We start from the raw sequence: 14,876 nt of genomic DNA, 5'->3' as shown, positions 1-14,876 counted from the left end.
ATTCGGGGAGCTTCCACAGCGGTGTGGCCGCGGTGTTTTGTATGGTTTTATTAGTACAGTTAATCCCAAGGCAAGAACACCAGCACTGCGCAAGAATTCACGAGGGGAGGGGCTGGAGGCAGCTGGTTTAACACTAGGCTGCCCGCAGATGTGCCTGCTTATTAATCGGCTTGATATTGGCCAATGCCGATTATGTAAAAAAATGCCAAAAATCGGCCGATTAATTGGCCGGCCGATTAATCGGTCAACCTCTAATAATAAATTACATTTTGATGTTTGGGATTATTAAATGCCTATTTTGCAGTCAATATTGCCGACGTTGTCTTTGCTGTAAAAATCAGTATATATTTATGTTTAACATGAAGTATAATTTAATTTTATACTGTTTATTGATCCCCAGTGGGGATATATATATATATATATATATATATATATATATATATATATATATATATATATATATTATATATATATATAAATGACATCACAATGACATCACAAAAAGCAAACATACCAATGTAGGCACTGGCGGACCATTTCTACTGCAAAGTTCAAAGGGTTAACTGTATACTTTGTAAAAACTAACTTGTTTTTAATGTAAAGCAACTTGTGCATTAGACGGCATTAATTTTAGGGTAGATGCACCGTTAAACTGGCAACGTGTGTAGATCCAGTTATGATATAGAATCAATAAAAAAATAAAAATAAAAATACAAATTCTAAACCCCCACACGTTTCAGGTTGTAATTACCTGTTTTAACTAGACCTGATGAATGATCGTAACACAGAGAGCAAAATATATTTTTTTTTTTTTTTTTTTTTACACAAATTTGATCAAATTCATATGAAGATGAAGGGTTAAAAAGCCATAGCTGCCACCACAGATACTGGTATATTCATCACTAGCTTTAGTAAAGTTGACTAACCTGAAAGCAGGGAGGCTGGCCAGAGGTCTCCTGCAGTGTGGAGCCCCAGCCTGCTCCCTGGGGGCCTCTGGGCTGGGGGATCGTCCACTGGAGGAGCCTCCCTCCAGGGATTGGGCCCCTTTCTCACGAACCTTGGTCTTTAGTTCTGCTACTAGCTGGTCAAAGTTTTTACTGCGGCCAATCACTTTTCTTCGCTGGTGGATGGAGTGGATCTGAGGACCAGGACACAGGCAATTAGTCACCATTTTATTTTAATTGACTTTATTTCAAGTTAGAACTTGTATCTGGGGAGTGTCACAAAATGATGAATTGGCCTCCCAAGTCAGAAAGTTGGCTTAAAGCACAATAAATGAAGCCTTGGGATGCTTAACTTGAGGTGTAAAGGTGCTTCCACACAGCACTGCTGTGACTGCCACCCTGCAACATCAATGTTCTGTACTTTGAAAAGGCTGCTGCAGAACGCAACTCCCCCTGCCACCAACAACCTGCACCATAGGCTACAGGTTCAACTTAATCTAATGTCACCATGTAGCCAGATATATTTAACCTGACGCACCAGATGGTTTGTTGCACAGAACCATCTGACAAGCAGTCATTGGAAACCGATTGGAAAAGGACCGGAATTTTCAAAAAATACCTGGTAGGTGATTGCCATCTAGCAAACTCTTGCCGAGGCCAGTCCAGAGAAGAGTGAAAACATATTTTCCATTGATAAAAGCCTACAGTAAAGTTCTTTGCTCTTCCTTCAAAGAAGAAATTCTCCAGAAGTCTCCAGTTCTGACATAACTGATGCTATTGCAGCATCTACACCAACCTCTTTAGGAGACGCCATTGTTGTGACGTAAATTCACGCCTGTGGCTGCCAGTGGCTCCTCACACCGGCTACCAATGTCACACCGCAAGCCGTGAAGGCAAGTTGAAAAAGTTTCACCATCATTAACTCCGACAGCAGCACAAAATAACAGAGTTGCAGACGACCATGCTCTCCTTTAGGTGTGCGACGGCTGCGACTGTTGTATGTATCAATGTATGTAATAATTTTGTCTTGATGCTTTTTTGTTTTGCCTTAAGTTCAGTCAGTTTATATACCTGGTTCTGGAGAAACAATATTTCATTTCGACTGTATTTTTTTAATAGTTAAAATGACAAAACAAGCCAACACTTTGAGTGTTTTGATTTAATATTTTTGCTATGAGCCAAAAACAAAAAAATAATAATAATATCATTAGGTCCATTAAAACTGGTGGCTGCTGTTTATAGTTCACCTGCTGGTCACAGCTCTGTGTGTTGTGCCAGAGCATATGAAGCTGTATCCAGAGCAAACAAGCAAAGGATCAGAAAGTAGTAGTTGCAATAAAGTAGTTGATCCCGTCCCCCACTCATCAATGGATCCAATTTGGCTCAGAAAATCAATTAACCTATCAATTATTTTTCAGATAACTGATGAGGGATTTATTCTTTTAAATGACAACAGAAATTCCATATGTCCATCACACATTACCAATGGCATAAGTGACGTCTTCAAGCTGCTTGTTTTCCAAAAACCCAAAACACATTAAATTTGCAATGAAATCAAACAGATAAAAAAAACTCTGCACACTGGAGCATCTGGAACCAGCTGATGTTTGGTATTTTTTTTAAATGACAAACATTCAATTTTCTCTCAGAAAACTAATCCATTAATTGTTTTGGCAAAAGTCTCAAGTGATTACAGTGCACATGCTTTTATTAAATAGGAGCACATGATGTTATCATTGAAATTATTAATCAGTGTTGCTTTTAAACACATTTCTCATTTCCATTATTCTAAATAGTCAAAATGACTACAAGACATTTTCTTCCAGGTAGCAGGTGGAAGAGAAAATGCATCCACCTACTGAGAGTCTGTTCACCTACAGAGCAGGTATAACATGCAGGCCATTTTCCTGCGTGTCTTCCATAGACAGTATATAAAAGGTGTCTTCCCCGTCACTCCCGTCATTTCCTGTTAATCAGGTCATCCTGTCTGTCTCTACTCGGCTGGATGTGGCCTCTCACAGTCACTTCCTCCTTCACACACACACACCAGCCACCATATAAGGACTCTTCCTGTGCTGGGAGCCATTTTCACCACTCAGTATCAGTCAGTGTTCATCAGTAACCCGGAGCACTGACTGCAGTTCAATTCATTTGAAAACATCTACTCTGATCTCACATTGTTATCACATATTTTATGCTTTAGACAGGCTGGTGTTGCAACAACACCTTACTAACACACTTTGTTAGTAGGGTAATTTGTCAAACATATCACCTCAAGAAACTATGAAATAACAAAAAATGTTACCTTTTTCTTAAAAAAAAAAAAACCAAGATTTATACTGAACTCTTACAGAAAAAAATCCCCATTGACTGATAAATATTCGATAGACATTGAACAAACTCAACAGTAGAAGAAGAAATATTAACAGTATAAATATATTAGCATGGAAATAAATGGGCACGCCTTGTCGATGTGAATGATAATAATGATACAAATATTACTATAACTAGTCTTCATAGTCCACCCAATGTCTAACTTTCTTAGAAAAATGACACCTAATTGCAGTCATGAAATACTTCAAGATTATTTAAATCCTGGAACTGCCAATCCTCAATATATTGTGACACTGCTGTCTTATTATGTTATCTCTTCTTTACCATAGACATATTTCTGTTTGCTGTTGACTATCTGCCAAAGGCACAATGCCAAAAATATTATCTGACTTGTTGGCTGCTGTCAGAGTAATGAAGACACCACAAACTCACAACCTACTTTCCCGCTCTGATGTGTATGTGTTGGGTCAAAAGCAAAGGTGACACGCCCGGATCCTGAAATTTAAGCCTCTCAACCTTTTACTGAACACAGAAAATAGAGAGAGAGAAAATTAAAACGAGAAAAAAAAGAGAGAAATGAGAAGAAGAAAAAAAAAAAGAAAAAAAAAAAGAGGTGAGAATCTGAGGCCCAATAGGTAGAGCATTAGTCTGGGGAAGGGGAGTGTGTTTGGAGCTTACATTGCATGTCAGGAGGCGAGTGCAGACCTTCTTCCTGTCAGGGTCAAGGACGCCGCAGTGTTTGTCCAAGTCACACTCCCTCTCTGAGAAAACACAGAGAGAATCTCAGCTACAACATCACATCAAATCATGGTAACATCTTGATGCCCCCATATAGTGCTGTCAATAATGCCAAACAAACACCCCGAAAAACAGACATTTTATATATTTTCACCAGAATGAGTTGTACAAGCTGGAATTTCAGCCACCTAGCTGTTTTTGACCACTTGTATACGCAGCCACGTTTTTCAGTGGTCTATAGGCGAAGATACAATTCTATTTTAATCAATACAGCCATCTAACACAGGCTGTATAACGGCGCGCTTTACACACATAACCACAACCTGGGGCGTCTTTTTAGAAACTTTTTTAAAACTCAAGCGCAATAAACTCGCTTTGTTTTCTTAAAGAGCAGCTATTATGCTTTTTCCATATTTTCTGTGACACCTATAATGTTACAATGTCGATGTTCATATTAAACATGGCCAAAGTTTGAAATAATGGAGGTAAATTTATTTCATAGGGGTCCCCGTGAGCCAAAACCTCAGATTTCTTACGGTTCTGCACACTCCGCTTTCAACAGTTTTTGCTACTCTCGAGCAATGCCGAGCCGGTTTTCTATACATGGTCATCTGCTCCAGGTACGTCACTGCAGTGTTCACATTACATACACTGCTACGTGTAACTACATGCTACTGTGAGGGAAAACTGTAATCTTAGTTGCAGATGTTTGGGTCACACCTGCTGGAACATGTCCAGTTGTGTAGTATTTGGTTTAGAAGCCTTTATCTGTGATTTTTCATGGTACAAAGTCCTGCTGTATACTCCGTTGCAGTCAGTCTCCGGCTGTAGCGGACTGTACAGAGGCAGCAACAGCAGAGCACGGATGCGGAGACTCCGGAGATCCGGAAATGCTGACCAATCAGAGCAGACTGTGCTTCGGGCGTGATGGGGGCTTAAAGAGACAGACGCTCGAACAGGCAATGGGCAGTATGAGAAAATTTGTGTTTTGTGAACATAAAAGCATGTAAACATGCTCTAGTAGAAATACAAGTATGAACCTGAAAACGGTAAATAATAATAATAATAATAATAATAATAATAATAATAATAATAATAATAATAATAATAATAATAATAATAATAATTCTCCATTAAGCAGCGATAGTCAGGGACAAGCAAGGATAATCAAAAACAGCCCCAGACATTGCCATCGTGCATTTGTTATTTGGTCGTTTAAAAGAGCAGTCGGCGACAACAAAGGCTCTGTTACCGCTATGCACCTATTACGATGTTCAGCGAAGAAACAGAGAAGACGCAGAACATGATGCGTATTGGGGTGGTCCCGGAGTAGAAACGTCAGTGGCAAATACGGAATCAACGGTTTAATAAAGAGAATGCAACATTAGACCTATGCCGACATGGCAAGGGCTTTTACTAGGCTATGTTTTCAGTTATGATTAGATTAGCTAAACTAAACTTGTTTGTAATGTGGCAACAGCTAATGGTGGTTGCTAGGGACACCAATAATCTTCACCAATGTCCTCCACATGTTTATAAAACATCTAACGTTGTGTATTTATTTTAGAACTAGTGCAATGTTTGGAACGGGCTGTTAGCTTGGCCTCCTGTGTTGCGGTTTGCAGCCCCAAAAGCAACCCTACTGTATTTATCCCTGAATTTTGTCAGCCATATTTTTTTTGTCTTATTCCTGTGCCAAAACCAATAACTGTCATTTTGACTCATTTCACATAACGATTTTTGTCGGTTATTTCTCATCATTTTCTCATGAAAAACACAGTTGCCTGCCGACACTTAACAGTTTAGATAACAGACACTCAAATGTCCTACTGTAACAACAGATATGCGAACTAAGCACAGACATTTGCCTTGTTCATGGACTAACAGCGGTGCATGAATGAAACACTAATGTATGATCAGATTACTTATTAATCCAGAGCAGCACAAAGGCTGATAATGGTCATGAGGAAGCTGAGGTTAGCTGGATAAAATTAAAGGTCCTATGACATGGTGCTCTTTGGATGCTTTTATATAGACCTTAGTGGTTCCCTAATACTGTATCTGAAGTCTCTTTCCCGAAATTCAGCCTTGGTGCAGAATTACAGCCACTAGAGCCAGTCCCACAATGAGCTTTCCTTAGTATGTGCCATTTCTGTGTCTGTAGCTGTTGAGGAGGAGAGGAGAGGGGGAGGGGTAAAACACAGGACTTTCACACAGAAGAGTGGGGATCGCAACCCACAGCGCGGTGGACGAGAGCAGCAGACGTTAGTTAGCTACCTTGTGTCGGGTTCGCTCCGTGGAATGGATGAGTAGACTGGATGTTTTCTACAAAGATGATGTAGCAGCATGTTTGCAGCTTAAAATGATCCCAAACTTTCAGTCGTTTTTTCTCGCCGGTCTCTTCTCTTAGACCCTCGCTATTTTCGTCTTCATTCATTTGTAATTTGGGCCGTCAGTCTTGTGTCCACAGAAGCGTCACCCTGTTGTGTGCTAGTAATTATCCTCCGTGCGGAAACACAGTGAGCCGTACAACCTTAATTACATTGATTTAACGGAGCTTCGAGGCAAAGAATTTTGCTTCAAGGATTTTTTGTAATCTAATTATTCGAGGAATCGTTTCAGCCCTAAACCCAACCCAGTTCTTCTTTTCCTAAACCCAACCCAGTTCTTTTCCTAAATCCAACCCAGTTATTGTTTTCCTAAACCCAACCCAGTTCTTCTTTTCCTAATCCCAACTGGTTTTTCTTTTCCCCCACGTGTGACGTTAAAACCAACTGTAGCCTCGCGATAACACGTAGCCTCGCGATAACGACACGTGGCTTTAGAAAGTGGCGTGTATGTTTACGCTGTATACAGCAGACTGCCGTCTATAAAAAAAGTTGATCACAAAAAAAAAAAAATAAGGAAAAGATATTCAGCTTACTGTCAGCATGAAGAAATTAGAAAATATTCGCATTTAGGAAGCTGCAATCAGAATTTTTACCTTTTTTCATAAAAAATGATTTAAAGCTATTGATTATTGAATAATTGACAACTAATTGATTATGCGATTAATCTTTACAGCTCTAAAGTACATTACTTCATGTTTTCCATTATTAGACAGGATGACAGGTGTTGTACCTGGACAGGAAAGTATAAAAAGAGTTGAGGAGGACAGGAGGGGCAAGAAGTCTTAAAGCATTTATTTAAAACGTGTACAAATGTGTCTGAAGCCCTTCTTTTGTAAGCAAAAACGCTAACTATCTTCCAGCAGTGCAAAACAAAACTCACGGACGCAAGGACTGCTGCTGGAAAGAATCCTAGGGCTACACGGGGTGTAAAAACACACACCCTCATTTCAATGAGACCACTTAGTTGTGTCACGGCACAATCGTTCCTATGATCCTATTGGTTGCCCGGCTGAGGTGGTTGTAGCTTACCTGCGTCACCGCAGCTGCTGAGTTGACAAAAGCGGACGGCGAGGGACTGTGGGACAGTTGAGACACGCGTTTCTGAGCGGTGTGGTGTTTTTTTCTTTTCCTCATCAAGTTGCGTTAATGTTTTGTCCGCATCTTAAACGTCTACAAATGAACTACCAACCGAATGGAGAGGGCAGGCCGGCTGAGGGAGTGAAAAAACGCCTAGGCAAGGACGACATTTTACCTGCAGCCTGGAATAAACGAGTGTTTATCTCTTGTAGATTCAAATGCACGGGCAAGCCAAACTTTGAAAGCCCTAGACACGGATAATATCAGTTTACCCAGAGTTGTGGTTATGCTGTGCCAGTTGGCATAGCGGGGATGCAGAAAAAAGCCAGGTCATGGCACATGCACACACCCATTCCTGGTAGATGGCATGGTAGAAGACTTTTTAATCATGAACAGTATAAGATTTACGTTGTGATTTTCAGATGCGTTTCTAAGAAATAGGACTATAATTATTTGGCAGGTAAAAATGATCAGTAGATCAAACTACTAGGAAGTATCCATCCTTTAAAGTCTTACTTTTTCCACATTACCTAAATGGCTCCATTTGTACTCACTGGAGGCCACTTTGTTGTAGGGTCTGGGGATCCGGTGGCCTGGCAATGCAGAGGCCAGAGGAGAGTCCTTCCGCTGGCTCTGGGTGGGGGACCTTTCACTGTGTGAAGGCCTAGCAGGCGGGGTGCCTCCGTGTGGCCAGGGCGGATCTCTGAGTGATGGAGGTGGAGAGCTGATTGGAGGCTCAAGAGGTGGCGGCTGCTTGAATACTGATGATTCTGTGTGGCTGCTGTGGGAGGACTTCTCCAGCGGGGAATGTCTGGGTGACGGAAGAGAAAGGGCAAGTCCAATGTTAGCTTTATGGCCCAACTTTTAACAACACGGGCAAAATAGAAAACCCTTCTTTTTTTTAATATATGTTATCCTAACAGCTAGTTTTATCTAAAGCTGCAAAAATCACCTGCCTGTTTGGAGTCATTGTTTGGCGTTGACCTGATTGGCTCAGAGTCAGAAACCCAGTTCACATTCATTGAGTGCATCTGTTCATGACATCGGTATTTAATCTTTCCCTTCTATTTTTTGAAGGGACTTCCCCTGTTAGTTTAGTGTCTAACGTGGGTCCTTGACTTAGTGCATTAAAAAATGTAAAAGCTCTTTTGAGACTGGACACTAGCTCCAATGCATACTTAACCAGCCATTATATTATAGTTATAATCACAAACTGATGCCACCAAAAATGTAATCAAAATTGTAGAAGTGAAATTATCGCCCAGATTGCAGGCCATTGAATTGTTATTAACTTAAATGAAAAGCAGTCAAATCTGACACCCAGTTTTATATTGTGATTATGAAATGGAAAAAAATAGATTATTATTTAAAAACCATGTGCTATAACAGTGTTACTCGCATGGCTCCCATTATCCTCCGTGACACGCTCTTCTCCAAAACAAACAGCTCTAAGATAACAGAGCTCAGCCCATAGCTTCACTCACTCAAAGCAGATAGTATGCATGAAATAAAAACAGGACACGTAATTTCACTGTGTTTCACTACGCTAACTAACCGTGTGTTGTGAACCGCGTAAAGTGATTAAAAAAAAAAAAAAACAGACAACAGCTGTGTCTCAAAGACCGGGCAACAGCAGCCAGGACGTTGAGAATCCACGCGCGAGAGTTGATGATAGTTCTAGTCACTTGTCATGTATTCACTTCATTGAAACAAGAGAAGAAAGCCTCACTGATGTGAAGAACAGGACAGAGATACATATATAAATGCTCTCTGCCTGCCATATGCTAATGCTCCAGTAAGTCCACTCACCCCGTCTCTGCCCGGGCATGCCCCAGCTGGCCGCACATTTGTTGACAAACTCCGACACGCACGCGACAGAAATGGCGATTTATCCATTTAAATGTGAATAAACGACAGTTACACTCACTGCCAGCAAATGCTCTTTCCGTTGTCATTGGTGGTATCTTGACAACTCGCCGTTACCTTGTTTCCTACAGACTGTGTTGATGCGACTTGTACATTACAGCCACTCAAACAGGACAGAGTAACACGGCGGATATAGATATAGATATATATGTATTTTCTTTCTTCTTTGACGACTTAGTTAAGGCGGCAGGCACGTTTTGTTAAGGCGCCTGCCTTAATTGCAAAGTGCTGCGGGAAACCCTGTATAATGTGTTAATAAGTGAGCTTTACAGATGCCCATATGCAGATTTTGTTCCCTTCAGAGGCAGGCTAGTCGTTTTCCACTGTTTCTAGTGATTATGATAAGATAAGCAACTAATAAGCTGTAGCCCTATATTTAATGGACAGGTATGAGAGTGCCATCGATCCCCTCATCAACTTTTTGCAAAAAAGTGACAAACCATATTTCCCGAAATGTTGAACTCAGGGATCCAGACCAACTTCTTAAATTGGTAACAATTTGTGTGCCTATTTTTTATTTTATTTTGGAGCACAAGCACATAATTTAGGTGCAATGTTATGTTTTTTTTGTCAGGTCCCATACACATTAGCAATTTCCAAACACATTACGTAAATTATTGTAAACAGGAATTCGACAAGCAATTCTTGCAAAAGGCATATATTTTGGTATATGTGGTAGGCTCTGGCTCAGAGTCAGATAGTTTTAAGGTTGTGATGTCGCTCAAGGGAGGTGTACAGGGCGGGGTCTCACACATGGGTGGTAAAAAAATTAAGCTACACACATACAAAAACAGACCTGCTAAATTTCAGACACACCCTGGTTGAAGAATTACTTAATTCACTTTTGTTCTTGGCATTTTATGAAAACAGTTTCCAGCCTTACACACAGACATAACCAAAGCTTTTTAAAATGTAAACAAACTAAACAAGTATTGCATTAGTGCACCAAAACGCAGGACTATACCCCATTCTTTAAAGCTTGTGTCTACTTTCTAGGGATTACTATTCTGTGACCCCTGAGCTTTGATTAGAGCTTTCTCCCCCAACTTGCCCCACTCTGTTCTTACCGTACTCCTTCTTTGGAGTTCTTGGAGTGTCTGTACTGGGGTGGAGTGGAAGGCGAAGGTGGGGCTGCCCGTAGTTGCCCGACCCCCTGGCCTCGACCTTCCCAGGATGAAGCAGAAGCAGTATTGGTCCCATGGGAAGGAGAATGGCTGTGGTGGGGCCTCTGCTGGGGCTGGGTTGCAGGGGTGGGAGAGCGCAGCCGGGCATAGAGCTTGGCCAGAGGGCCGTGCCGTCGCTCACAGTGCTTTTCGAACGCCTGCGGCTTTACTACTTGGCCACAGTGGCTGCACACCACCAGGTAGAAGTCATCATGGCCGGGGTAGAGGCCAAAGATTGACATGTCTTGAAAGAGAGGGGAGAGGAGTGATAAGGAGAGGAAATACAATGGACACACACATATCAGACTGCAGAAGAGGTAAGATGGCAATGTCACTATGTGGGGCAGGCAGGATGACGCTGCATTATGAAAAGATGGTAGATCATCTCACTTAAAAGTACTGTCAGAGTTGGACTACACTGGTACACGTGGCCGGAAATATTGGCACCATTGCACAGTTAAAAACAAAAATCACAACTGTCTCTAAAATAAGTTGAAATTAACAAAGGTATTTGGTCTCAGCAATTCTTTATTTCCCTGTTAATAGTTACACAATTATTGACAACCTAGATTTAATATTTAGTAGAACAGCCTTTTGAGAAAATAACTGCTCTCAACTTTTTGCTATAGACTTCATTGAGATTCCTACACCTCTCTACTGGTAGTTTGGCCCATTGCAAATTGCTCCAGTTCTCCCAGATTTAAAGGGCGCCTTGTTTCAACTACTGTTTTCAGATCTCTCCACAGATGTTGAATGGGATTTAGATGTGGACTCGCTACTAGCCTCTTTAGAACAGTACTTTCATCACTATTCGAATAATCCTTTGTTGCAGTCTTTGGTCAACTACCTTGCGCCATCTTCAGGGAAGGTCGGCTACAGTACCATGAGCCTTAAACTTGGTAACAGTGCGTACGGCGGAGATGGAAACATGGAACACTTTGCTCCATTTAAACTGGAGTGGGTGATTTACCCTGAACCCACCTGTTACTCGCCACAGGTGGGTGCAGGATGAGGCTGCGTTCAGACAAGGAAACAGCAATGAAGCAATTTACCGCAGGGTTGTGCAGTGGGTGGAGTATCAATGTGTGACGTCCTGTTGTGTTCTTTAACCCCCCCAATGTAGCAGAAGTAGACTTTATATTTCACAACTACTTTTTTCCATCAGTTTAAAGATCTCAACGTTTCCGACCGCACTCGAAGGCACCTTCATTTCCCGGAGAAAGCTAAGAGACTGAGCGAAACAGCGGTTACACAAAAACTTTAAAAACTTTCTTGTGGCAGCGGGAAGGCAGTGATGTCTGACCTCCGGTAACGTGATTGGCCACCGCAGCGTGACGTGGGGTTGCATTTCTCTTAAAGTCGAGTCTGTCTCAAATTTTTGCCGCAGCCTAAACACACTACCCCCATTCAAAATTATTGGAAAGACGTGCATTTTTGGCGCACCGTCTGATGGTCGACGCAGGCTGTGGGAATGCCCACTAAATCACCTGCTTGAACTCCAATTCTTGCAACTTCTAAAGAAGGGGCAATAATATTGTCCAAACCATTTTTGGATTTCTTAGTGGAATAAGCAAAGTTTCTTTTTTTTTTTTTATAACCTTTTTGTTTTGTTCCTCTATAAAGTGTCGTGTGGATACCAAAATATATTTTAATTCTACAATTCTCGGGAACAAAGGGTGTATTATATGAAAATATGAAAGGGTGCCAATATTTTCAGCCACGATTGTACCAGGGAAATTTGTTTTTGGCTGGTTAACGCCATTTGGTAACCTACAGGGTCCCCAACTTCCTGGATTCTGACATTACCAACTAGGAAATACCTGCAGTAATCTACAGGTAATGATATATTACGTTTTTTATATAAATAATACACACATTGAACAAATCGTATTACACGAGCCATTTACAAGGTACTTGTGAAATGCAATGGCTGTACACTTGTGTGTGTTTTTGTTATTTGCCTGTCTATCTATCCATCTATCAAAAAAAAAAAAGGTCAGCATGTGATAGAGTGCCTGCCTATTCAGGGCGTAGCCCACCTCTTGCCCAGTGTGTTAATGTGTTGACTCCAGCCCCACGCCCCTGAACAGAATAAGCAGGTATAGGTAATGGATGAGATGGATGGATATTGATCTGGCAATGTTTGGATTTCTGCAAAAACACGAACTGAAACAATTCCCTTAATAGATTAAAACTAAGTGGGGGAAAAAACAGCAAGAATAGAAAACTCAATTATAAACTTAAAATCAAAGCAAATGTGTGGACCCCAGCTCACTCTTTTTAATCATCACCTTGTTTTTGGCTGTTTTTCCCATGTGACGAAGATGCAGCATGAGTGTGAGAAGGGGCACATACTTACACATACATACTATCAAGGTACTTCTTTTGATTTATCATGTCATGCTCTGACACGCACACACACATAAAGGGGGAGTGTCTGTCGTCCAGCTGCTGCTACAGACAGCCAGACTAGGTTCCAGAAGGTGCCTAATCACAACACTACCCAGCTTTAATACTCGCCCCGGTCACTGCAAACCAGTACCTCCATTGTGTCAGGGCAAGGCTGGAGATCAAAGAGAAGCTGAGGCACAGTTCATTGAGGCATTGTAGGCCAATGTGCATGCACAGTAATGCAAGCACACACAAGCAAGACTACAATTTATGCTTTCTTGTTTTCCGATGTACCAAACAACAACAAACTTCACTACGTTTTGTAGATGATAGTGTGCAGACTTACCCTCCTTACTGAGTGACATGGCCTCTGCAGCCTTTTTGCCATACTTGCTGCAGTCGTCCACATCAGGCCCTAAAACAACACACATTTACATATATGCACATGTTCAATACGCCCCTTGAGAGGTGAGATGTTCTCCAGAAGTTGTAGGTCAGGTTCATCAACAAGACAAAGCCTAACAGCACACATTCTGCACATAAACAGGCCCTTAAGCTGTGTTATATAAAGGACTGATATGCAGGTCAACTGCTTCTCTGCTGACTGATCAATTTGGTTGTAGTCATTTTTGTCAGTTTTCTAACAATAAGTAGCTGAAGGTATTGTGAGGTGGAGGACTTTATTTGATAGTTATGGACAAAGTAGCACTTGGAGGGATGCCAGACATAAGAGTGAGCTCACATACTCAAAGATGGGAAGGGCAAGAGCACTTTTGGGGCAGACTTCACACATGAGATTTCCTGTCGCATACAGAAATGTTAAGAAATGTAGTCGGTGACGCTGGCAATCAAAGGAGAACATTGAAATGAAGCGAAAAGAACACAGAGTAACGTTAGCTCATATCAAAGGCTGGGCCAGCATTTACATGGTGGCAACAGCATCAGACTCCTCCGTCACCGGTGTCTACTCTCAACCCTCCTGCTGCTAGCATTAGCATGCTAACGCTAACTGCCTAGTCGTCAACGGCTAGTCTGGTTTGCTTGCTAGCTAGCTAAGCTAACCTAGCTTTCCACGGCAAGAAGTTGCTCGCCCAACCATCCACACTAGCCTCCTTCCGCTCTGATGCCACCGCTGCCCGGCTGGTTTCACTTGCATGCAACGCATCCATTAAACGCTGGCAGCTTGTTTCATGGCCACCGCGGTAAACCAAACACTCTAATGGCTATATCTCAGTAACTATCACTTGTTTTTTTTCTTGAAGACAACGTATGCAGTGGGACCTGGGAGAGAGCAACATGTTACCCACCCAGCACTAGGACCCGGCAGGGTCTTTGTTTGGGTAACATGGTTAGCTCTGTCCTCCGTTTCCACGAAAATAAACCCCGGTGCTTTGGTTAAATGGCTTCGTAGCTGCCAGTGTTTGCGTCAATGGGCTTCCTTACCGTCCGCCGCTGTCACACCGGCCCACTCGGCCCAGGCAGTCCAGTTTTGACCCACGAAATCATCGAGGCTAGGCACCCGCCGATCCAGAGCAGCCATTACTTTTACTGCGCGTTCACGCACCGCCATCATCACTGCGCGGCAAGCAACTTACGTCATATCTCGCGCTCTCGACAGGATAGGAACTTCCTGCGTGCGCGTTCTTGGGACACCCACACAAACCGAAAGACAGGGCACTGGAACATACATCTTTAAATTATATCATTTTTCTTTTCTGACCACTTCAGAATATTAATACTGTGTGGTTTCTGAGTCTTAAAACACAAAGGTGTGAAGAAGAAATGGCAGGAAGTTAGGAAAAGCCCATTGTTTTATTCAAATATTGAAAAGAAACACATGCTCTTCAAAATGCTAAATGAAGAGTAGACACAAGACAATGGTCAGGCACCAGCCTACATTAGTGATCTGCTGC

The 14,876-nt window shown here is 41.9% G+C and overlaps 1 protein-coding gene across 1 annotated transcript in view; it reads right to left on the bottom strand.

Moving 5' to 3' along the window:
- The window catches only part of atxn7l2a (ataxin 7-like 2a), a 28,246-nt gene extending 13,592 nt beyond the window's left edge, over positions 1-14,654 (bottom strand). The window contains exons 1-6 of the mRNA XM_031277259.2: positions 14,407-14,654; positions 13,310-13,378; positions 10,477-10,816; positions 8,038-8,294; positions 3,957-4,039; positions 927-1,138 (exon numbers count right to left, since the gene is read on the bottom strand). Coding sequence (XP_031133119.1) covers positions 927-1,138; positions 3,957-4,039; positions 8,038-8,294; positions 10,477-10,816; positions 13,310-13,378; positions 14,407-14,536 — 1,091 coding nt within the window. The 5' untranslated portion in view covers positions 14,537-14,654. The remainder of the gene's footprint in view (positions 1-926; positions 1,139-3,956; positions 4,040-8,037; positions 8,295-10,476; positions 10,817-13,309; positions 13,379-14,406) is intronic.
- Positions 14,655-14,876: the final 222 nt, after the last annotated feature.

The sequence above is a fragment of the Sander lucioperca genome, chromosome 6, assembly GCF_008315115.2.
Source record: "Sander lucioperca isolate FBNREF2018 chromosome 6, SLUC_FBN_1.2, whole genome shotgun sequence".
NCBI classification, from domain to species: Eukaryota; Metazoa; Chordata; class Actinopteri; order Perciformes; family Percidae; genus Sander; species Sander lucioperca.
Note: the sequence above shows the minus strand (reverse complement) of the source record. Positions and strands in the feature narration are given on the sequence as shown.